General features: G+C 49.2%; 1 protein-coding gene across 1 annotated transcript in view; it reads left to right on the top strand.

The window, feature by feature from the left end:
• The window catches only part of DNAH8 (dynein axonemal heavy chain 8), an 8835797-nt gene that overhangs the window by 5543474 nt on the left and 3266567 nt on the right, over positions 1 to 25756 (top strand). Inside the window, exon 49 of the mRNA XM_069608756.1 lies at positions 19868 to 20029. Within this exon, the coding sequence (XP_069464857.1) occupies positions 19868 to 20029 (162 nt within the window). The remainder of the gene's footprint in view (positions 1 to 19867; positions 20030 to 25756) is intronic.

The raw sequence follows: 25756 nt of genomic DNA, 5'->3' as shown, positions 1-25756 counted from the left end.
CCACGACCTCCTGCATGTCGAGGAAGAAGCCTTTCTGCAACCAGGAACTGGACTTCCTCGTGGACTACATGCGGGACCACAGCATGACATGCTAGTGGGTCCTAATTGTCAGACTACGGCTGCCCACTGTGATACCCACTGGAAGCAAGTTGCGGAACATGTGAGTGCATTCGGCCATGAGGTGAGCACGGCGCAAGAGTGCCAAAAACGGACGAATGACCTCAAACACAGCGCTAAGGCTAAGCGTGCCTCAAATTACAACTTGACTCTGGTGACTGGCAGTGGGCCTGCACCTGAGGAGGAAGACCTCACTCTGCATGAGTCAATTGTTGCGGAGTTCATACCATCTGAATCGGACAAAGGAGTGGGAGAGATGCCGGACTTTGATGCCCAGTCCAGTGATTGTTGCTGCGTGTTTGTTGAGGACATGTGTGTTTTACTTGTGTGATGTGTTGTGCATGACTGCCACTACATGTCACGTGTGCATGGTTCTGATGTGCAAGTAATGCAATGCTTCCCTGATGCATGGCTGCTCTGCTGGATGGTGGACATGTGGATCAGATGGGGACTGTCTGCATCACCACTATTGCACCCTACTCACATGCTGGTCACCAGGATGCCCCTCTGCCCCTCCAGTCCATGTTCCAGCTCACTGGCCGTTCTGCATGTAGCGTGGGGTGACCTTCCTCTCAGCCCAGGGACTATGTCATAGCATGACTGCCGTGCATGTGTCCTCTGCCTGCATGCGGGTACTCCAGGTAGGCATGCCACCTTGCCCCTCCACCCTCCGCTCTGTACCCCAATTCCACCTTTGTACTGGTCTGCTTCAATTTTGCTGTTGAGTACTTCCCTGTTCATGCGTCCTGTGTACATGCTAACTTCCAGCGGCCAATCTGCCAGACATATGCTGTGTGGTACATCCTTTGTACTTGATGCAGGGTGTCTCACTTGGACTGTGCAGAGGTCAGATGCTCCGCAGGGACATGAGTGCCCATTCATGCTCCATGTGTATTCCACGCATGCCCCTATGTGTCCTTGACTGGATGATCATTGTAGTACGAGTCCAGGGTGACCTACATTGCATGATATTTCATCAGCCTTCCCATGTCCACTGTGGCTCAGCCCTGCGTTGCACAAATGTTTAGGGTGTGACAGTCTGTGTGGGTCACAGGCCTCAGCCTGTTTAATGGCCAATGACTCTGTCCAACTGGTGTAGTGTCTTCTTCACACGTGGGTGTACTCCAGAGGTTTCATCATGTGTCCTGCTTACTGTCCCATCATCATTTGCTGTGTTGTCACTTTACTCACATGATGCAGTTGATGCTAGTCAACACTGTCTGTCAATACACAGGTCTATGGTCAGCCTTTTGATACCATGCTAGGCATCCCTGCATTTGCACTGGGGGGGAGGGGTGGTTTGCTTGTAGCCATGCTACCCATTGAATGCACATTGCACTTGATGCCTGAAGTTGACCTTGCACTGCCTTCACATTTTCTGGCACACATCATGAAGTACTTGTACATGTAGATAGTGAGTAACGTACAAATTTGGTGCACTGCATCGACCCACTTCTGTGCAAACTGACACCATTCAACATGCCTAATCACAGAAGCAATGTCAAGTTGACCCAGCATGCATGGCAGGTTCTATTTTGTGTGTGACATGTCTGCTTGATGTGTATGGTGTCTGTGTGATGTCTGTGTGTGTGTGAGTGTTGTGTGCTTCTAACATGTGGAGTGACCTTTTTTCTCTCTACTTTTCAGATGATGACGCAATGGAGCCAGAGGATGGTGTTGTCATGCCAGGCACAGGGTTGTTATCACTACAGCAACCCGGCACAAGTGGGGGTAGTGGGGTGGTAGGCCACGAAAACCCACATGTGCTACAGTCCATCTTGTCTCTGGCTGGCAATGAGTCCAGCCCTGATGAACACTGTGACGTCCATGTCGAGTTGGATGTCCATCAGGTCCATATGTCAGGGGTGAGTGATTCTGATGTGGGCACTCCTCTGTCCACGACACCTGCACTAAGGGGTCAGACAGTGCTGGAACCTAAGCCTGTGGTGGATCGGGACACAGGGTCACCCTCCACACCAGTCACTGATGTGCCTGGGACATCACTTCAACGGTGGCATGTAGTCATGCAGCCGTGGGCGGTGCCAACACAACAAGGACACCTGGTCCTTGGGTCCCACAGGGGTCAATCCCAGCAACGCGGTCGCCGCGCGCAACTGCAGTATACTGAGTGGGAGCAAGACATGACTGGCAATTCTGAACGGCAGGGGGTAGCAATGGAGAACATCGCTGAGAGCATGGAGCGTGTGGCCCAATCCGTGCTCCCCCCTGCTAGGCAGGTGCTTCTCCAACAGCAGGCAGCACGGTCCACGGCCCGCTCGCTCAGGCTGGGCATGGCGGACTCAGACAGGGCACGCCAGACTGAAATGTTGTCTCTGCGTAAAGCAATTGCTGCTCACGCAGAGGCACACATGGAGGCCCTGAGGCAGGAGTATGCTTCCCTCAGATCCACTCTCGGTGTCCTTATGATGTCCCAGAGGGAGCGGGCAGAGGAGAGGTTTGCGCAGCTTGAACGTACCATCTCGGCTGAGTTACATGCTTGCCAGGAGGTGCCGCAGTTGTCCAGCCAGGCCTTGCAGGAAGAACTCCGTGTTACACGTGCTACCTTGCAAGAGGAAGCACGTGTATCACGGGAGGTTCTGCATGCAGACCTACGTGTCATCTCCACACAGAAACAGGCTCACCCGTCCGGCAGACTTGCTGCCGACAAGGGGCAAGCTGCAGCTAGGTGTGGTCAGGCTCCTGTGTCACGTCCTCCTTTCCAGGAAGAGCCAGACTCGGACGACAATGTATCTCCCACATAGGTCAGACTGTGCAGGCGTTGAACCCATGGAGTTTTTTTTTCCTCAACATCATCGCATGTGGGTGTTGAGCAGCACCCTGTACCTCCCCCCCCCTTATGTTTAGTTAGCTTAGTTTCAATTTGATAGTTAGTTTAATTAGGTAATGTAGGTTTTTCATAGTTAGTGTAATTAAATAATATAGTTTAAAATTGCTTGTCTATTGTGCTTTCATGTGACGGTGTGGTGCTTTGTGGCTTTTGAAAGCATCCACTGTCTGTTCCAGCTGGGCCCTTCAAGCTTGTCTTGTGTATGTGTTTGCATCTTGGGGTCCTGACTCACATATGCCACTCCTGCTTCCCTTATCCATGGGCTCGCAAGGATGGTTCGGTGTAACAGCCTATTACACAAGGGCTTTGGACTGTCATATCTGTGGCATGTCTGCTGCTGTCCAACTTGTGTTAACACTCCTAGTGGGGATGACAGAGATGTTATTGACCACTGTTCTTCTTTCGCTAGATGGGGGGTTTCATGAATCATTAATTGCTATGCATTGTGTAGTATGTTTCTTATCTTTACTGTACATGTGCTTGTTGCAATTCATGCCGTAGATAGTGTGTACCACACTGTGCCTGTGACAGACGCACTGATGGTGTGATTTCTGATGTACGTCTCTGACATGGTCCAGTCATTAAATGCCTGAAGAGACACACACAGATGATTTTGAAGCATTAATCATGTGTTTCATGCCCTTTCTGCAGGGGGATAAGCCTCCAGACCACCTTTTCCAGCAGACATGGCCCATTGGATGTCTGGAAGCTGGACATGTTTGGTGGTGCCGACATGCGCATGTGTGTGCAAGCAGAGGCAAAGGGATAGCGCTCATACATCCTAAAACAGTTGATGTGTTTCAAGGGACTCCAGGCAAGGTGAGCAGCACAGGGGGGCCACAACGCAGCAAACCCTTCACCAGGCCAGTTGCACATGCATGCTTAGTAGCAGCACTGACGGTGAGCTTGGACAAATATTGGTGTTGAAGGGCACAATACAGCTGAGATGCGTTGGTGGACTAATGGCTAGATGATTAAAAAAAAAGTTGCCTGGGGCACCTGCAGGGGCACTGGCACATACCCTCCGGTCCACCATGGTCCATTGAGGCACTTGTATTAGCCATGTAGCATTCCAAGACATGGAAAGAAGCAGCTCACGGGGACAGACAGCAAGGGACAGACTTGTGTGCAGTGCATTTCATTCCCATGTAGAATTTGACACATGCACTACCTACTTTATTTCGGTCATAGTGGAACACGACTTGTTCTGAAGTCATACCTTGCTATATGCGTCTGGCTCCTTACCCAGGGAACATTGCATGTTGTGTGAATCGTGACACATTAGTCTTCCATTTGCCACGCACCCACCGGCGCCTGACTTACTGCATTGACTGTGTATGAACCATCACAGGGGTAATGTTACATATGGGTACGAAGCATCCACACCAGATTGTTTGTTTGTAGAGTAGTTTGTTACTTTGGGGCATATATGGTGGTGTGTTTGTGTGTTATGGGCATGCACAGATTAGTAATTGTGGCTCTCTTTGCAGAATTGAACTGCTCCTGTTACCGGACCTGAGAATGCGCAGGCAGGAGGCCAGCACTCACCACAGAGATAAGTTTCTCTTTGTCTTCCATTTGAGTAATTTGTTACTATGTGCATGATAATCACGTTTGGTGTAATTGTGTATGTGTTAATGTGAGTAGTACAGTTTTGTGCATTTCCTACTTTCCTGTGTCAGTCCTACTCCCCTCTCCTGCCCCTCATTCCGGTTATTCAGTATAGCAATGCCTCTCCCTACTGCATATCCCTGACCCTCGTTCCCCACCAGGGTCTCAGAGGCCTGTGTGAGTTTGACCTTGCAGGCACCCAGACCACAGTGGGGGTGGTTGGTTTGTGCCACTCCTGTACCTGTACACGGGAGCTGTGACAGTACACATCAGTTCGTGGTGCATCATTCTGTGTTATGTACCACACATGGTACACATCCTGTTGTGAAATTGTTTTACTGTGCTACCTTGGTTGTTACGTCATTGTGGTAGTACTTGGGCTTTGTGACGTACTGCTACTTCAAGTCCTCTACTGGAGGCTCTTCTGGTTTGTTTTGCTGCCTGCAGGCTTTTTGCTTGGCTTCTTTGTTGGCCTGCTTTGAGTTCTCTTTGATTTGGTGTTTTTGCAAGTCAAGGTGGCCTCTGAGGGTGCTGAACGCTTTTTACACACAAGGTGGAAGATGGTGACAAAGGGGAAGGGTGATCCTGTGGCCAGGTGAACTTCAAGGATGAAGGCTACATAACCCAGGTGCAGTTGTTCAGTGGGTCATGGTGATTTGTGAGGGAGGGGGGTGTTTTGTTGTTGACAGTTGCCTTGCCCTACAGTGTGATGCGCACCCTGACATTGTAATTGTGGTATCCTATGTACATGATGTATCCTGCTAATCAATGCCTGTTCATGTGTTGTGTTTACCTTTCAGGTGTACGGGAATAGTTGTGGCTTGACATGCTGGGGTGTGTACACATGGTCAATGTTCACATGTGATGTGTAGAGGAAACTGATGGTCACTTGATTGCACATGCATATATTGAGTGCATGTCCCTACTGACCCACAAACTCGCACTATGATCCACTACATGTACAACCACCCTTCCATGTCCACATACACACTCTGTTTGCGTTCTGGTGCCCACTGTGTCCCTGCAGCACATGATCTATGACCAATTGTGGATCCTGTAAATCCGTAATTTGCTTTTTGATGTAGTTTGTCGCTTAGATGTGGACACGGCACACAGAAGCTGCAGTGTTGATTTTGCAATGCACAATGTAAATGTAGACAGGCATTCATTGTTATGTTACAGCTACAACTGTTGGAATGCATTTGGGTATGACATATTTTGGGTGGGAGGTTGTTGGTCAGTAATTTCATCTGATTCCATGTCAGGCATCATTGTCTGATGCCACTTCACATTTTTCACATGTCAATGTGTACCTTATTGGTACTGTGTTGGTGTTTAGATATTGCTTGCCATGCCATGTTATGGTTTGGGAGGGTTTGGGTGACATACCAGTGATAGTCATGGCTTGTTTTTTAGGTCTGTGTGATTCACACCTTGCATGTGTGCCTTTTGGTCACACAGGATTGCTTATGTTTAAGTAGCTAGGGATGCACACAATGTGGCACTTCCATGGCAACATTCTCATGGTGGTAAGGTTGTGACAGTTGACTGTCTCTTTGTCATCATCAATTGTCACCTGGTATGTGCCAAGCCTGTGTGCACTCCGCAGGGGTGGGAGTTTAGGTGAAAAATGTGTCCACAAGCTGGGTCCGGGCTTCCTCGCCACGTGCCCTATCCACTCCCATGGGCAGCACCTGTGCCTGTGGTTGGGGATGTGGGGGCACCACCATATCCACTGGTACACCCTGCCGTGTTGCAACATTGTGCAGGACACATGCTGCCACAATGATCCTGCACACTACTGGGGGTGCATAGAGTAGCTGCACGCCAGAGCGGTCAAGGGAGCGGAAGCATGACTTGAGCACTCCGAATGTGTGCTCCACTATGGCCCTGGTTGCAATATGGGCCGTGTTGTATCTTACCTGGGGTGGTGTGGTGGGGTTCTGGATTGGCGTCATCATGTGGTTGCTCAGAGGGTAGGCACTGTCCTCTGGAGAGGTGATGATGGTTGTGATTATTGGGGTTTGTGTATTTGTGCGTGAGTGACATGCATGCATGTGCACGGGCATTTGTATTCACCTAGGAGCCATGTGTCACCATGCTGCCCAGCTTCCAGGGCCCGGCTCAGGGCGGACATTCTGTATATGAAACTGTCATAGGTGGAGCCAGGGTAGTTTGCATATACAGAGGTGATGATTCCCTTTGCATCGCATACCACCTGCACGTTGATGGAATTCCAGTGCTTGCGGTTTCGGTAGATATGCTCAGTGGCCCTAGGTGGACGTAGGGCCACATGGGTGCAATCTATGGCACCAAGCACTTTGGGGAAGTGTGCCACCCTGTAAAAGTCCTGGACAACGGCCTGCCTTTCTGCGGGTTTTCTGGGCATGTATATGTGCCTGCAGACTGAGGGGCACGCTGTCATGATTGCCAAGACCTGGTGTGCGTGGCCTGTAAGCCCCCCCACTATGGCAGTAGTCTGCTGAAATGATCCAGTGGCCAAAAAATGCAGGACATTGAGCACCTTCTCCAAGGGGCTCAATGCTTGGGAGCAGAGGGTGGGGGATGTAAGGTCATATTCCCACTCCCTGACCAGGTCTAGGATGATACGAGGTGGAAACCTATACCTGCCGTAGACCTGGTCGTCAGGCATCCCAAAAAGGCTTGTCCGGGGTGAAAAAATGCGGGCCCTGGCTATTCTCCTCCTCCTGCGGTGGCCCACGATCAGTGCTGCGACAAATGGGGCATTCATCGTAGCTGTATATACGCGTTTGTTGTTTGCGCGCACTTTTATACTGTGCGCGGGGACGTTTCCGCCTGCCTTCGTGTGGCGGACGCGTTGACGCCTATGCGCGTCCTTTGTCGTGCGTGGGTTTCCCGTATTCGAATCCATGAATACGGGTTGTTCGCGTGCGTGTGGGCGTTCCGTGTAGTTCCCTGCAGTACTTCCCCAGTTACGCCTTCTTTTTCACACGTTCTTCCCCATTCCGCGTGTTCCGCCCCGTGTTCCGCCCACTTTTGTTGTGTGCGCTGCGCTATGTGCGCTTTCACTGTGCGCATAGCGCACGCCGTTTGATGAGGTGTGCGCCCGCATGCACCAGCAGGATTTTAGCACACATCCCAGGATTTACACATGCACGAACTTCCATGAATCGATGTGTGTGGCTTTCGCACGCTTGCGCTGCGATTTTCGTTATTGCGCTGCGATTCGCACGCTTTTGCATGCTTGCGCGGCACAAATGAATTCCATGAATCAGCCCCTGAATTATATGAGTATAAATAATGTGTTATTGATTGCAAAATCTCATGTTTGTGAATAACCTTGGTTATTGATTCGAAATTGGAAAGAAAAATGGCTTATTAACTAAATGTTTTCTGAAGAAACAAATGATTAACTTTTAAATCTGGTTGCATAAATACTTTGTATAATATTAATATTTGTGTTTCAAATTGGAAAGAAAATGTATTCTTTCATGAAATGTTACTCGACTCAAACAAGTGATTAGTACTCGATTTTCATCTGTTTTATACTGTCTTTAAGAACGATGTTGTAAAAGTTTATTATGTATAAACTAAACACAACTTTTAATTAAAAAAAATATGAGGATAAGCGGAGTGGCACTTTTAATGCCTTTTCTGCTATTGCAATCACTACAACATTGCAGATTGGAGGTATTATAGGGCAATAAAAGACTTGTGAGGAAAAATGAGGCAGGACTCTGGAAGTTTAAAATGGGCTTATTAATTTCAGTAAGTTCAGGCACAAGGTACCCTCTGCTGTAGATGAGAATAGGCATGGAAATATACCTTAAGCATTCGCTAGGGTTCAGCTGAATCTTCTCCATTCATGGTCCATACAATTCGTTGCTGAGGCCTCATTGACGATGGGATACTCAATTTTGGAAACTTTAAGGCACTAGTCAATAAGAAGGCACTCACTGTGGCCAGACTCCTTATGCTTGTTCGCTATCACGACTCTGCTCATTTCTTGCCGCTAATAAGTCTGTCATTGCAACAGGGATTGTTCTTCCTGTTCCAGTGCTCCACTTTGATATATTCTCCACGGCTGAACAGGAACCTGTGTAATTTAGGCAGCCTCAGGCTTTTTCTCTATCACCAGATGTTTGGATTTTCACCAGACACCTCATGTTGTTTACTCACCCCAATGCTTCCCACGAAACACAATCTCATATGTTCTGTATCAAAGCAGCAAATAAAAAGCATGTCTGCTTTAAGCACTGGTCTGCCGCCGGACCAAAATCACAGTGCTTGTGTCAGCTATTTGATCCATTTTAAAATATACCGTGCCTTTCTGGCTAATAGTGACACGCTATTCCTTAGATTTCAGGAGTTGACTACTCTACGTTGCATCTCAACTAACTGCACCATTCTGCATACTATATGTGACTGTGTGTTTCTAATGGATTGTGTCCTCTCATTGATTAGTCATCTTAGATATATTCTACAACATCAGCAAAACGTCTCCAAAGTTTTGGCACCAGGGAGGTGCTGTGCAGCTTCGGTGTTGAGGGCCCCTCAATACTCCTCAGCATTGAAACCAGACTTCATGTCAATATGAATGAATAGCCGGAACTGCGCCCCATGACCACAGTTCCTTTTTTCTGCATGCACAGAACGCAACTATTTGTACACTTCACACCTCAGAAACTGTGTTAGGGAGAATTCTCTGTTTAGGCTGAATTTCCTAACCTAGTGAGTCCCCCAGCAGCTTTGCTGGATTTCTGGAGTTTGTTTTTTTCTCTCCTGCCAAGACACTCTTTTTCCCACTCTTGGACATGATTCATGGTGTTCCTTTGACTGTTAATGTGTTTTATGGGCTATGGGGTCCTTTACTACATAGGGTCTCATGTGTTTTTTTACTATGTGTGTTACACAGCACCATCCTTGCAGTGACACAGGGGGGTCATAGTAACACCCCACCATGGACTCCATACCCTGGGACTGACTACTGTCTCCCAGGGCATGTAAAGTCACCATTGGCTTTACTAGTCCCAAATTATGAACAGAAACCAGTACAAACCATCATATTGTGAACGTACTGGTCGGGGCAATTCGATTGCCCCGGGGTCTGTTAGTCGAGGGGGCACATCTCCGTCCCCCCTGATCGAGTTTTGGCTGGTGGCAGTGGATACTACTTTTTATATTCGACCGCGAATATATACCTATGGGATTTTCCCATTGTTCGAGGCTACCAACTTTAATTATTTAATTCTCATAGCCTCGAACATACCGCCAGTTTATTTATTTAATATTAATTCGCTGGTTGATATTTTTTGCCAGGACTCGATTCTAAAATGGTGTTTGTGTTCTCTTCTGTGACTCCAACCCAAGTCTAGCCCTTTGTTCCACTTTTGGCGGGCTTCTCCACAGAAGCCTCCAAAAGTGGTGCCTCTCTGTCTGGGTACCACAGGGGGCATGGGAGGGGGTTTAGGCACCCTGGACTGAGTTACCTTGGTAACCAAAGTCGCACTCTTGTGTGATTGGCCCAAGTGGTGAGCTGGCCGGCTCACCACTTAGCATGTTTGAGTGACAGCTAGGCTGAGTGAATGGGGATGTGCTGCATAAAAGCAGGGCTTTGGGGACTGGAACTTCAGAAGTCGCCACAGGACCTGAGAATCCGACGAGGGAGAAGCTGAGCCGACCTGCTACGACGACACCACCGGTGGAGCCCTGCGGAACCGACTCACCACTTCCCGACGACAGAGAAGATCTCCCGACTGGAGAGTCTTCTTCTCCTGACTGGTGTGCACAACCAGTTTACCTTCTTTTTCTCACATCCCAGGACGTTTTGTGGTCAAATTGCCCGTGCCAAGCACCACGGCAACTGGATAGCCACTTACCACTGGACCGCGAACCAAAGGACCGCTCCTTTTAACTGAGAACTCTGCGGCTGGTTTCTTCCCTGGCAGTGCAACAGACTCCTGTCTTCCTCCCCGACGAGATCCTCTCTTCCTCCGGACGAAGCACCGACTTGCAACCGCTGCCAGGAACAACTTCCCCCGCTGGAGCATTCTCACCACTTTAAGGTACCGTGTCCGCCAGGCCTCCCTTTCTAAAGATTGCTACAAGGTAATAATAATCCCTTAACCTTCTGGACTGGTCTGGCTGCCTTGACCATCTAACTGGTGACTTTCTTTTGGTCCAACTCTTTCTGAACCTTTTCGAGACTTTTGTGCACTTTTCAACCGTGTGACCTTGGACACATTTCGTTCTGATCCTCTTAAGTGGGTCTGGCCTTCTGAACTCTGACTTCACGGTTTTACTCTGCCTTCCTCTCTTGTTGTGTTCTTGTGAAAGTGTTGGGATCTGTTAAATTATACTCTGCTTTTCTCTCCCTTTTAAAATGAATTATTAGAGTGCCATCTGCGTTAACCGCTCACCGCTGTCTGAAAATAAGTGTGGCTTTTACTTTAGACTTGTCTAATATTCTTTTAAGGGAGTGTATATCTTTTAGTGACCGTGTTTTTGAACTGCTTAATATTAGTGCCTGTGTGTTTTACTAGATGTGGTTTTAAATAAATAATTATATCTCTTTTACACCAAGCTCTGGTCAGTGTTTGCTTGTTCTACTGTGTTCTTTTGACCTATTGTGAATACTCTCTATACTGCCTAACTCTTCTTGAGGGAAGTCTGACTGCTCAGCCACAGCTACCAAGTGAATATGTGTGGTACAGACTGCTACCAAGTGGGTTTACTGCCAAATACCTGTAGTCTTAAATCTTTTGCAGTGGTCCCAGAGGGAACTGCACAGGTTTCTGCCTAACAAACTGCCAGAGGGCCGGGCTGACTCATGTGACCAGCTGACAGTGCCAGTTGTTTTGATTTTTCGGTAGTTTCCAGAGAGTGAGTTTGGTGGGTAGAGTCCACACAGGTTACAAGCCTAATGGAAGTAAGTTCTTAGAAGTATGGATTCTCAGAGCAGGGCCTTCCATCATATGACTACCTCCCAGACTTTATCTGCTGAGAGGACGCTGTATTGGGCTGTACTGGAAAGTATATCAATGTATATATAGGAACATTTCGAAGGGATTGTGTCCTCCGACGTATTCCTTATCTTTGATAATATGTTTCCAGCTTGCTGGCCTCGGAAATTTTTTCTGTAGAGGGCTCTGCGCGTCGACGTCCGCCGAGTCGATGTCCCTCGACGGCCACCGTATCGGCGCCGACGTCACCATGCCCATAAATAGCCACGCGCTGCGTCCGTTGCTCAGTTCCGTTTTTCCGCGCTTCGTGGGGCCTCGGAACGTCGTTGCTCAGTTCAGTCAGGATAACTCTATATCTACTCGAATAATACCTACTCGTTCTCGATGGCATCTTCATCGGAACCGACGACGCCGCGATCCGGCTTCAAGAAATGTCGAGACTGCAGTAAAAAAATGTCGATAACGGATCCACACACGATCTGCTTGTGGTGCTTGGGATCCGAGCACCATTGTTCGGAGTGTGAGGACTGCATGTCCATGACGGCGAAATCCTTGAAGGAGCGCAAGGGGAAGCTCGAGAGAGGTAAGTCAAAAACCTCCTCGAAGGTTTCTTCGGCTGAGTCGAGACATTCGTCTCCTCGCCGTCGAAAACATTCCCATTCTAGATCTCAAAGTAGCTCCCACCATTCGTCGAGATCAAGACACTCAAAAAAGAGACGTCGAAGAACCCCTTCCTCGTTGTCTTCTGTGTCCCCAGAAAGGGTCTCCTGTCCCACAAAACACAGCTCTCAAGCTGAGTGGGAGGAATTCAGAAAGAAAATGTTAAGCGTCTTTGAGAACGCGGCCTCAACCCCCTCAACGACAGCTGAGGGTGATACCCCGGGTGAAAAACCCAAAAAATCAAAACGCTGCGAGTCGCAGCACCCGGCGAAACATTCCACCCGAGAGCGCCACGAGCCATCGGGTAAGAAGGCACCATCTTCGACGCCTCGAAGGTTCCTTCGAAGCTGGCATCGGCGCCATCGACGCCGTTGTCGAAGGGTTCCTCAACGTCATCGTCGACACCGACATCGACGCTGATGAAAGAGAAGACCAAGGCTATTCCTCAGCCGACGGTGATTCCAAGGGCCTCCGGCACGATGCTGAGACCGTCGTCGATGTCCTCGAGTAGGATCCCGATCCTCTCGAGTTCTTCGAGACCCCTTCCAGTTTTTTCGATGCCGTTCTCGGCCCCTTCGAAGCCTGTCACATCGGCGTCGACGACATCGAAGTTTTCTCGCCCAATAATGACGAGTTTGGCTCCTTCTGCCTTAGAGATGGGTTTTACACCATTTCAGAGGTCAGAGTATCCTGGACTATCTTCAATTTATGAAGAGGGGGAAGATTCTGACCAGGAAACATTTGGGTTAAAGATGACCACACTGCCTATTTCAGAGGATATCACCTCTGAGGAAAGAAGGCTGAAGGACCTACAAGAGTCACTACATGAGGCAAGTGGGCTGGACACTTCCCCAGAAGTGGAATTTGTTAAGCCAGACAAAGGGGAACATGCCGAAACAGCCTATAGAACCCTTATGGCAAGAAATATTGAATTTATGGGTTGGTCTGCGCCTTCCCCTGTTTTTCAACCGGATGATTTAACAGACATTTTAGACAAAGGTCCACAGGAGGACCCTGTGGTCCCCTTCCATGCAGCCTTGCAAAGGAAAATTACATCTAATTGGGAAACTCCTGAAGTTATCCCTGCGGTCAATAAAAGATTGTCAGCCAAGTATAGGGTAGCGGCTGCTGACCCTGAATACTTATCAAAACACCAGACTCCAGAGAGCCTGGTGGTTCAAGCGGCAACTTCATCTAGCAGTAGGACCGCTTACCCTACTGTCCCACAGGATAGAGATGACAAGAGGTACGATTCTATGGCGAAGAAAGTCTTCTCTGCTTGTAGTATGGCGTTGAAGTCCATCAACGCCACCTGTACGCTCGCCAGGTTCAATCACACACTATAGGAGTGTGCTTCATCAGCGGCTGACTGCATAGGGCCATGGCGGCAAGTACAACAATCCGCAGGCATGCGTGGTTGCGAAAGTCTGGCTTTGCTCCGGATGTACAGGCAAGACTTTTGAATATGCCCTTTGACGGCTCTTGTCATGATCTCTGCTTCCAAAAGATCAGGACTTGCCCGACTCCCTTGGAAGCAGACCCATAACCCCGGTTCCGAGTGCCAGCCAGTCCCAATTGGGACCTTTTGGACCCTGTCCTGGCGCCAGTGGCACCAGGCTCATAAAGATGCCCAGTCCCAGCGCTGGAAGCGCCGGGCTCATAATGCTTGGGTGGACTTACCTGCAGCAGACCATGCTGCTTACTTACCTGCCAGTTGAACCCCTGATCTTCTTCTGTTTGGGACTACTTTTCCTGTTGGATGGGGCAGGAGCTACTCCCTAGGTTCAGAACACTGGAACTCTTCTGGAAAGCAGGACCTCTTTTCTTACCTAGGCGTGGCTGTGGAAGGAGACACCTAAGCACTACAGGAGGCTATTTAAACCACACCCGATGGATGAATCTTGCTTTGCGTTATTCTGCATTCTCTGCAGCAGAACGCTCATCGTGTCTTCTGCTTCTGATCCTGGGCCTAAGGGAACAAAGGCTTACCATCCTGGAATCCAGTCTTCAGCAGCACCTGTAAAGACAAAGAAAGAACAGGTTAGCACTACGGTCTTCAGTGGCAGCGCATCTCTTACCTGGTCCATCGGCTGTCACCAACGCCTCGCGCTGCATTCCGGCATCTGAAAGACAAAGGCTTACCTACTCTTCGCATGCTCCGGAGGTCTTCGCACTGCATTCCGGCATCTGAAAGACAAAAGCTTACCAGCTCTTCGCATGCTCCAGAGGCCTTCGGCGCTGCATCCCGCATCTGAAAGACAAAAGAAGGTGCGTTTAAAGACATTGGGCAACTTTATTACTCACGTGCCATTACTCCTTCCCACGCCGAATCCAGTGGGTATTCCAGCACCCTTCAGCTTCTCTAAAGCTCCAAACTTTTACCTGCAAGATAAAAGGGACAGTTAGTGCGCATCGTGAAGCTGGCTACAAGCGCTTACTTACGTGCTTCCAGGCGCTTCTATTCCTCACGCGGGTTCGATCCTCAACTCTCATCAGCCCGCCATCCGCCATCGCCGGAACCCTGCAAAACAAGAGATATCATTACAAAAGACTTTTAAGACATTTGAAGTGCCCAGAACTTACCGTTCGTGCAGTTAACGACGGACAGCAGTCCTCTGAGGTCAAGAGGCCTGCACCCTTATCCAGCGAAGAAACTGGTTACGGCACCCTGCCCCGAGGCAGATGGAGAGCTCGGCGTTCACTTACCTAAGGTGAGGGTGTTAACCTTTGGGGTTCTACAGGAGAAGAGAAATGGAAGTGGAGAGAGGCACCCAATAACCCCAGTTCATTAATCCCATATTTTCTATCTGCAGACATCTTACTCTTCGAGTCAGACATACAGTGCACAGAGGTCCAGCCCAAAGAGCCAACCGTGTGTTACACATCACCTTTGAAGATACGGCATTCACCCAGTCAAGACCGGCGCCTCTGCGGGAATCAGGTGAGCGTTGCAGCTCTTTACTATTCGGAAAAAAGGCTGATGACAGTCTGGAAAAGTTACAGACTTCTAAAGCAGCAGCAAAATCTTTAGGAGCTGCTATCCGCCAAACCCCTTTTCGCCCCTCAGGAACCTCTGGGAGAGGAAAGTCCTTTCGCTATTATTCCGCATTCGGGAAAAGCAGAGGACAGCCGGCTCAAAGAGGCGAAAGGAGTTCCACCCGAGGTGGACGGGTCAAAAGTACTAAGGCCGCAGCAGCAGCAGGTGCCTCTTTACCCTCGGCATCTGCAACAGCCACCCCCAAACCACTCTGAGGCCTTTCCACACAATACACCTGTGGGCAGGTTAACTCACCATCTGACGGAATGGCAGGCTATAACGTCAGATGCTTGGGCATTGGAGACAGTTGCCCAGGGTTACTGCCTACCCTTTCTACACATCCCTCAGAGTCATCCACCGGGGAACAGATCTCTAAAAGTTCCAGATTTGCTCCTCTTGCAGGAAATTATAGACCTGCTAGAGAAAGGTGCCATAGAACCGGTACCTGTAGCGGACAGGAACAAGGGCTGGTAATCCCCCTACTTTCTCATACCGAAGAAGGACGGAGGACTGTGACCCATCCTGGACTTACGAGAATTGAACAAGTTCCTCAGGAAGGACAAGTTCAAGATGATAACTCTCTCTCAGATCCTTCAGGCCCTCCAGCTCCAGGACTGGCTGGTATCTCTGGACCTTCAGGATGCTTATTTCCATGTGCCAATCCATCTCAAACACAGGAAATACCTGAGATTCGCAATTGGCGACTCTCATTATCAGTTTCGAGTGCTGCCATTTGGGCTGACCTCCGCACCGAGGGTCTTCACCAAGCTAATGTCGGTAGTGGCTGTGAGTCTAAGGAAGGAAGGGATCCACGTCTACCTCTACCTGGACGATTGGCTGATCAGGGTTGTATCTTCGGAACAAGCTCAGATCCAGCTAAATTATGTCTGCCACTTCCTTCACAAACTGGGCTTCTCCCTCAATTTAAAGAAGTCACAGATGATACCATCACAGAGACTCCAGTTCATTGGAGCGGTCCTGGACACTTCCCTGGGAAAAGCCGTGCCACCAGAGGTGAGGGCTCAAGATATTCTACAGATGGTCACCAAGATTCAAAATGCCCAACGTCTCCCAGCCTTCGACTTTTTGAGGTTGCTAGGCCTCATGGCATCCTGCATCTTCCTTGTGCCAGAGGCTCGCCTGAGAATGAGATCCCTTCAGCAGGCACTGAGAAGTCAGTGGTCGCAATTCTCAGGAAGAATGACAGATCTCCTCCGGTAGCCCGCAACCTTCAATGGCAGGCCTATCCAGAAAACATCTTGAAAGGAAAACTGTTTTGGCAACCATGGCCGGAGATAACAGTAGTCACAGACGCCTCACTCACGGGGTGGGGAGCCCATGCCAACCACTTGACCATCAGCGGTCGTTGGTCTCCATCGGAGTGCAGACTACACATCAACCTATTGGAGCTGAGAGGGATCAGACTAGCGCTGAAAGCTTTCCTGCCATCAGTACAGGGGAGAAATGTCCTGATAATGACGGACAACATGGTGGCCATGCACAACCTCAACAAAAGAGGAGGCGTAGGATCACTGCCACTGTGCAGAGAGGCGATGCAGCTCTGGTTTTGGGCAATTCGGGAAGGAATCTCTCTATCGGCAGTCCACGTAGCCGGAGAGAAGAACTTGACAGCGGACGCTCTGAGCAGGCAGAGCACAGTCTCCCACGAGTGGGCGCTAGCTCAGGAAGTCCTTCAAGAGATCTTCGCCCTTTGGGGAACCCCTCAGGTGGATCTGTTCACCACAAGCACCAACAGGAAGTGCGATCTGTTCTGTTCAAGGGAATTTCCCCCAAGAGGAGCTCTGGGAGACGCGTTCGTAGTGGACTGGGAGTTTCCACTCCTTTACGCGTTTCCACCAGTCCCTGTTATTCCTCAAATGATCAGGAGGTTGAGAAGATTCCGGAAAACCATGATCCTAATTGCCCCAGATTGGGCCAGGAGAACGTGGTACCCGGACCTTCTAGATATGTCCATCTGCCCTCCAATCCGTCTTCCACTCAAAGAGAATCTTCTCTCGCAGAAGGGAGGTCAGGTTCTCCATCCAGACACCAGAAACCTCAACCTTCACACGTGGATTCTGAAAGGGTGAGGTACAAGGATTGGGATCACCATGATGACGTCATGGAGGTGTTGCTTTCGGCCAGAAGGCCAGCAACAAAGTCTTTATACCGCTGCCGTTGGAACACATTTTGCAGCTGGTGCAGGGAAGAGAATATCGACCCTTTTGCATGTGGTACACCAATGGTGTTATCGTTTCTACTCTACTTGGCAAACTCAGGCCTTCAAGTTGGCACTGTAAAAGTCTATCTCGCAGCGCTTTCTATCTTCAAGCGCACTGCGGAGGAACCATCGTATTTCAAACTTCCTCTAGTACAATTTCTCAAGGGATTAACTAATGTTTATCCCCCAAAACCATTCCAGGTTCCCTTATGGGACTTAAATTTAGTCTTAAACTTCCTAATGGGCACTCCATTCGAACCACTTCACTCTTGTTCGCTGAGATTTCTCACGCTTAAAACTGTCCTATTGGTAGCGCTAACATCTGCTAGGAGGGTGAGCGAGCTACAAGCTCTCTCCTGTAAACCCCCACATACAAATTTCCACAAGGACAAAGTTGTCTTACAGGTGAAGCCTAATTTCCTCCCAAAGGTGGTTTCTGAATTTCATATTACTCAGAAAATTACCTTACCTTCGTTCTACCCTCCTCCCCATCCGGGGAAAGAGGAGGAAAGGCTACATAGGCTGGACCCAAGACAAGCTCTCAGCTTTTATATCAGCAGAATGGCTAGGAACAGGCAAGCAGACCAACTGTTTGTAGGATACTCAGGTCACAAGTTGGGACTACCCATAACAAAATAAACCATCTCCAGGTGGATTATTTTGGCCATTCTGGAATGTTACAAACTGGCAGGGAAAGAGCCACCCCAAAAGCTCAGGGCTCATTCAACCAGGGGTATCGCAGCCTCTTCGGCTCTCCAAAGAGGGGTACCGGTCCGGGACATATGTGCGGCTGCCACATGGTCATCCGCACATACATTCACAAAATTTTACAATCTGGATTCCTCCACTACTCAAGGGACCAGATTTGGCAAGGCCGTATTACATTCGGTCCATCCCTAAAGGGATACATAACATTCTCACTCCCACCTCCAATTACATGCCACTGCTATGGGAGTCTATCAAAGATAAGGAATACATCCGAGGACACAATCCCTTCGAAGAACAAGTTACTTCTTACCTTGTAACGTTCTTTCGATGGGATGTTCCTCCGACGCATTCCTTATCGCCCCTCCCATCCATCCCCGCAGTGATACTTCCCTTGTGGTTGCAGGTTACGCTCCTTCAAGGTCAATAACCAATTCAGGCATGACTTTTCTTATGCTACAAAACGGAACTGAGCAACGGACGCAGCGCGTGGCTATTTATGGGCATGGTGACGTCGGCACCGACACGGTGGCCGTCGAGGGACATCGACTCGGCGGACGTCGACGTGCAGCACCCTCTACAGAAAAAAATTCCGAGGCCTGCAAGCTGGAAACGTATTATCAAAGATAAGGAATACGTCGGAGGAACATCCCGTCGAAAGAACGTTACAAGGTAAGAAGTAACTTGTTCTTCTCTTACAATGAGCCCATGTAGGCGATAGCCCATTAAACTGGCTTTGATCTCCCAGATGGTCTACCACATGATCAGCAGGCCTTTCCAACTTTGTAAAAATGTTTTTCAAAGTATTGTGAACTCAATTTACTTTGTGTCATGGGACCTACTCAAGAGCAAGTTTTAACAAAAACCAAAATTAGATACATCTTATGCATGAGTTTCCAAAATATTAAACACATTGGTTTATTCCTGATGTATTTGTCGAATACAAATATTCCTTTACAATTGCATTACAGTTATTTCTCTCCCACATATTTATGGAAAATGACATTACAATTTGTAAATCTCATTGCTGTTGGAAAAAGAAATACTGTTTGTGTTTAACACATACTGAATGAGATGCACAGTATCAAGTTGAAGCCATTTCCAATGTTTCAATATTTAGCTTCAAAAGAAGAATAGGCGGTCTCATTCTAACTACCTGGCAACCTTTCCAAGTGATGTCCAATAGAATGCAGTCCATTGGCTTTCTCACATTTCGCTCCACTTATTGATGGGAATGCTGTTATATGTTGTCTGGAGAAAGTGTTGGTCTGCATTTCACATGCTCTATATTTTTCATAGCAGTTTGGAAAAGTACATTATGTTTTAGTACAGTAAAGTACCTCAGTTTCTGTTCATGGTTGGAGGAAAAAGTGCATCACATATAAACACAGCAATGTACCATTTCAGCGTTGTGCTCTGAATCCGCATCCAGCACAAATGGCCAGTGGTGAAAGAGTGAGTGAACAAACATAAGCTAGAAACTTGGTAAAATGATTAATTTATTTTTCCTTTTGTACAGGAATGTCAGAGTCTACAATTAACCTTTAATTATTGTGTTTTACAAAGAAAGATTAATGACTACTAGAAATATTGTATTCATTATATTTGTATGATTTCCAAGCAATTGTAATATATGAACATTGAATGTACTTTGATTTTGACAAGGAATGAACTGTTAAATATAAAACGTTTTTAAAACATTATTTTTGTTTTTGATTTTTCAGGTGGATGAAGATGAGCCTTTGTTTCTTAGTCTTATTAATGACCTTTTTCCAGGGATTCAGCTAGACAGTAGTACATATGTTGATCTTCAAGTTGCAGTAGCCAATCAAGTGGAGTTAGCAGGTCTGGTTAATCACCCACCCTGGAATCTGAAACTCATACAGGTAACTATTATAATTCATGAACACGTCCTGGAATGCATATTGGTATTACTTACAGTATGAGAATCTCAATTTAACACTTGTAACATTCTCTATGATGTTGTACATGGAATGTAGAATGTGGAGTGTGGAATGGTGGAGAATAGTGGCAGAAAGAATTTTGAGCTGCTGGGGAAACCGCTGGGGTGCTACTTATGATCTTCAATAAAGAAGATTTGTTAACTCACGTGGTGTCTGGATCATTTTACTGGCAACAAGTGTCAACGCGGTCGCCCCACTGAGTACCGTCTTTGTTTGCACCCTTGCTGAGTGCTGTTTGCCTCATGTGCCATATGCTACATGTTTTCAGGAAACTGGCTCTGAGAGTTTGGAGCCAAAATCATGATCAGAGGCAGGGGGTCTCAGCCTGTTGGCCGCACATGGAGCCAGTCTTTGGTGGTTGGCTCGAAGGCTTGTAACTGCGGCTCCGGCCTCCACAGGAGCAGTGATCCACGGTCCGCAAGCCTGGTCCCATTGGGCAGATTGCAGCACTACCTGCAATGAATCTGTGATTTCAAGAAGAAGGCCTTACTGTTGCGGGAGGCGGTGCAGTTTGGGGTAGGTCCGCCTGTGAGTGCTGGGACAACATGAGTCACTGAGCTAGCTGCTCTGAGTCTACCCAGAGTGTTGTACGATCCAGAAGAAAATACCATGCAGTGTTGCTGTCCATACGGCCATCTTGCCTGCAGTCCTTTTGCATTAGCAATGCAAAACAATGCTCTGTGTTTGCCGCAAAAGCTTCTATTATAATTAAGAACAGTGTGTGGGCATGCCTGCACTTTCAAAAGCAAAGGAAGAGAGGCCAACGTGTCTCAAGCATAGTAAAAGCACAATTATAAGCAATACTTGTTTTCTTCTATACAAACTATTTGTTTCTGAAACTATTTTAGCAAAAAGGGAGAACATGGCCTGGAATTGAATAAAAGGCATCATTATAAGCATAATCATAAGCATATACATCTTTTGTCTACACAAACACGTCCTGGGATTGATCAAAATAAAAGGAATAGAAGCACTAAAGGTGCTGAGATACATATCAGAAGTAGTGCAGAAAGCACTTCAAGATGACTGCTGAGGGAGAGCTGTGTGATCGCAGCACTTTCGCCCCTCAGGACCAGTGCAATAAAGAAAATACATTAAGCACTTTCTCCAGGTGGGGATACCGTGTCCTCACCAGCGGTGGTGGTTAGGAGCAGACAGAACATCTGGAGGGTGACGGCTCTGACTATGCCGAGACTTGTGCATACAGGGCTTGGAGGATAGGCACATCTTCGCAGCCAGCGCTGGGTGAGCAGCAGGCGGAATCCAGAGCTGCCAAAACAGAGCGGCCTCTGTAGTCGACTTTGGTGCCCCGCAGGGTGAAGAGTGGGGATCGGCTGGGAGATGTCCCCTCCATGAGGAGAGTCCGCCCAGACTCCTTCCCGGGGAAGTCTACTGACAGGAGCAGTCAGTCAGACCCTTGCACCGGCAGCAAGGACACTGAGGCTCTTGTACCTAGCGGCTTAACGGCCGAGGGGTCTAAGGGTCATACCAGTTCCACCGCTGAGGGTCTGATCTGCTCTGGTACTGGGACAAATCCTGAGGGGCTTAGCTCTGCTACTGGGCACACGCCTGTGGGGGTGCTCACACGCAGCGCAGACAGCACTACCATCAACATGCCGGAGGGCCAATTGCCTACCAGGCCCATGCCTGAGGTGCAGGGTGGGGCAGAGCTGATGCGTCCAGGCATGCAGGCCGAGCCCAGGCCCACGTCATCAACACTGGCACGTGCAGAAGGCACAGACAAAATGGCAGCACGCACAGACAAGATGGGCACAGGACAGAAGCCCGCCAACATGGTGAACCGTAAATGTGCAACCATGTGGCCAGGGCAGATTGGGGTCCTATGACTCCGGTCACTTGGACCACATCATACCCAACATTCACAGGTCAGCCACGGTACCATGAAGGGATGTATTCATAAGAAGGGAGTAGACAGTAGGCCTTTACTCCACCATAGCTGGCACTGGTGCATGATCGCACCCAGCCCGCTTGCGAGGATGTTTCTTTAGACACATTTTTGACCCTCATGCGGTCTCCAAAGTTGGGGCACATCCTCAAGGGCATAATCTAGGAGATGCTGTCTCCCACACCGCCAGCCCAGCCAGTGACTGCTAGCCTTTACCTACACCATCACTGCTGCCCATGCCACTGGTAATCTCGGTAGTGGCGCCTACATCGCCAGCTCCAGCGCCAGAGCCTTCTTCAGTGCCAGAATTAACACCTGCGGACCCAGGGGTCCCTTCTAAAACAGGTGACCAACAATGCACTGATGAGGAGGAGCAGGATACACCTTCTTTGGCAAGGGCATTCCATGGTAGGATTGGCGGGTTTGCTGATTACCTGAGCATTCCTCATCCCACGAGGGTGCTGACAGAGTCAGGAATACTGGCGGAAGTGCTCACCATCAAAGTAGAATCCAGATCTGCCATCCTGTTACAGAAGGATGTGGAGGCCCTTGCGAAGAAGGGATGGCTCAAGCCTCACTTCACTCGGCCAACAAATAGGCTGGACGTGAAGTTCAGTCAGGTGGAGGGAGACACTCTGCTCTTGTCAGTGCACCCCCAGCCACTGTCTTCAGTCATTGAGGCAACATCTATGAATGCCAAGGCCCAGACCTCCACCACGAGCACCCCAACCTCAGCTTTGCTGGGCAAGTAAGAGAAAATGCTTGAGGCCTATGGTAAGAAAGTCTACTCGAACATAGAACTTCACCTCAGAAGGCCAATGCCGATGCCATCCTGGCAGCAGCTAACCAACAGCTGTGGAGACAGATAGCAGACTTCCTTCCGGATATTCCGGCTGACAGACAAGCCTCTTTCCAGGCAGGCCTTGCAGAAGGAAAACTCGTGGCACTGGACATCATGGAGTCCATGGTGGTGCACTTAATACTGCAAGCAGGGCTATCTGTGTGGCAACCGACATGAGAAGAACGGCATGGCTCAAGGCAACCAGATTCAATCCTAATGTTCAGGACAGGATCCTAGACCTACCCTTCGAGGCTGGTGACCTGTTCCACTCCCCCATGGACGAGAATCTCGATAAAACTAACAGCACCACACAGACGGCCAAGTCCCTGGCCATTCTCACCAAGCCAGTGTGCAAAACCTTCACGTAAGGCCACTCTCGATCAGACAGAGGTCAATCTTTCAGCGGTTTGTGGGGTTTCCAGGACCGCCGGTCCAGGCAACCAGACAGGTCACTCAGCCAACATAGGCACTCTGCCTCTTTTTACCGAAAATGCGATGACTGCTCTTCTCAGGTCCACAGCACCCTAGTTGGGAGCAGGCTGGCCCTGCACAGTCAAGACTGCCACTCACTGTTCATGGACTCATGGGTGATTTTGGTGGTCTCCTCTGGCTTCCGACTTCGCCTGCCATCCACCCCTGTTGCCCCTCTCCCTCCCCCTCCCATAGATCAGGACTCCTTCACTCTTGGGAGAGATTCATTTCCTGGTGGATAGCGAGGTGGTGGAGGAGGTTCCTCTCCCTCGGCAGGGCTTTTAATCCCACATTTTCGCCATTCAAAGGAAGAACCAGGCGGTCCTGCGAGTGGTCACAGATCTTTCCTTCCTCAAGCTATACCTACCTGTGCAGAAGTTCAAAATGGTGCTGACAGCGCTTATAGCAGACACGCTGTGTTGGGGGGACTGGATGTGCTCCCTGGATCTGAAATACGCATATTGGGATGACCCCATAGTGCAGTCCCATCAATCCTTCCTCAGGTTCCGGGTCATGGGGTTGCACTTTCAATACAAGGTGCTGCCGTTCGGCGAGAACTCAGCGGCAAGAGTATTCACAAGACTGATGAACGCGGTGGCGGCCCTGCTCAGGTCAGAAGGCTTGCACTCAAGGCTTTCCTGACTTCAAGAGCAGTGAAGTTTGCGTTCGGACAGACAACTCTACCTTATGTATTGCACAAACATGCAGGGGGCACCAGATCCCCCTCTTATGCAGACTGGCCCTGAGCATCTGGGAGTGGGCTATCAAGCAGGACATCTGGATCTCAGCAGTGCATCTACCGGGAGAATCAAACCTCGAGACGGACAGACTCAGTGGGATCGGCTCTGACAATTACGAGTGGCAACTGAACATGAGAGTCCTTCAAGAGATTTTCAGCAGGTGGGGTCACCCGATCATAAACCTGTTTGCGACAGAGACCAACGGAACTTGTTAGCAGTTAGCCTCCTGGGGGGGAATGGGGCGCGGCTCCAAATCTCCTGGAATGAGATGTGGGTGTATGCTTTTTCTTCTACCACACTCATCCACAAGGTTGATTGCAAGGTCAGACAATCCCAGCGGCTGCGTCTCATAGTGCCGCAGTGGCCTGCCAGACCTTGGTTCTCATACCGCTGGCAGATGTCAGTCCAACCAGAAGTCCCTTTCCCGCTCGGAACAGGCCTGCTCCTGGTGCAGCGGGGCGTGGGGTAGTGATTCACCCTTGCCCGGAGAGGCTAGCACTAGCAGCCTTATACCTGAGCAGGTCACTCTGCAACATCTGCAGCTGTCCCAAGACAACCTAGAAATCATCCAGGGCGTTAGGAGTCAGGCTACTCGAAAGCAGTACAAGAGCAAATGGACCAGGTTCTGCTTCTGGTCCAAGGAAAACAGAATGGACCAGCCATCCTGCACTCTGGATCAGGCGTTGTCTTTCTCTGCGTATTTAATCAGATCAGGGGTCCAGGTCGACACCCGCTGAACATATCTAGCAGCCATTGGCGTGTAAAGAAACTAGGACAGGTTTACCTTCTCCTCTGCTAATCCAGTGGTGAAGAGGCATCTAGCAGGGTTGACCAGGCGTTACCCTCCTGTCAGACGCCAGCACCTAGTCTGGGATCTTAACTTTGTTCTTGGTGCCCTTACGTGCAAACCATTCAAGCCCATGGCCTCAGTGAAATGATACGATAAGTCATTTATAATGCGCCTGTACACAAGTGTTTCTAGGCGCGACAAGACAAGGAAAGGACAACAGAATGAGAACAAAACAACAATCTTACTAGGACTTGTGTCTTTCAGATCGCGCAAGTGCAGGGGGTCAGAGTGGGAGAAGTGCCAGGTGGGGAGGCGGGAGGGGAGAGTGCAATGGAATGCGTAAGTGCTGCCAGGTAGGTGGCCTGTAAGTGCAGGGAGTCAGGGGACTGTAGGGTTACAGACACAGTCCCTAAGTGGTTGGAAGGCCCAGAGGCAGTACAAGGGCAACTGGTCATGCAGGATTCTGGTCCAGTAAGATCAGTGGGTGGCCAGGTAACCAATTTGCGCAGCAGACAGGGGCATCAGCAAGGGAGAGAGACACTGATGCGAAACTGAGGGTCTTGAGTTGCTTACGGATCCTTAGGTGGTCCTGCTCAAGTTTGAGAGAGGCAGGGAGGCTGTTAAGGAGGGAGGCCCAGCCGAGGACAGAGATCTACCCCCCACTTTATGCTTGGAGAAACATCTGACCCTCAGAGAGTTGGAGGTGGATGAGCAGAGGGCTTGAGAAGGAAGATGCTTAGGAAGTGAACGTTGGATGTAGTGTGGTCTCCGGCCCCAGAAAGCCACGTGTACGATGCAGCATGTCTTAAACCTGATTCTTGCAGCCACAGGGAGCCAGTGGATAGATTTCAGGGCTGGAGAGATATTCTCCCTGGGCGTGAGGCCAAGGACAAGTCTTGCA

Source organism: Ambystoma mexicanum, chromosome 4q, assembly GCF_040938575.1.
Source record: "Ambystoma mexicanum isolate Mex_15411 chromosome 4q, UKY_AmexF1_1, whole genome shotgun sequence".
Lineage (NCBI taxonomy): Eukaryota > Metazoa > Chordata > Amphibia > Caudata > Ambystomatidae > Ambystoma > Ambystoma mexicanum.
Note: the sequence above shows the minus strand (reverse complement) of the source record. Positions and strands in the feature narration are given on the sequence as shown.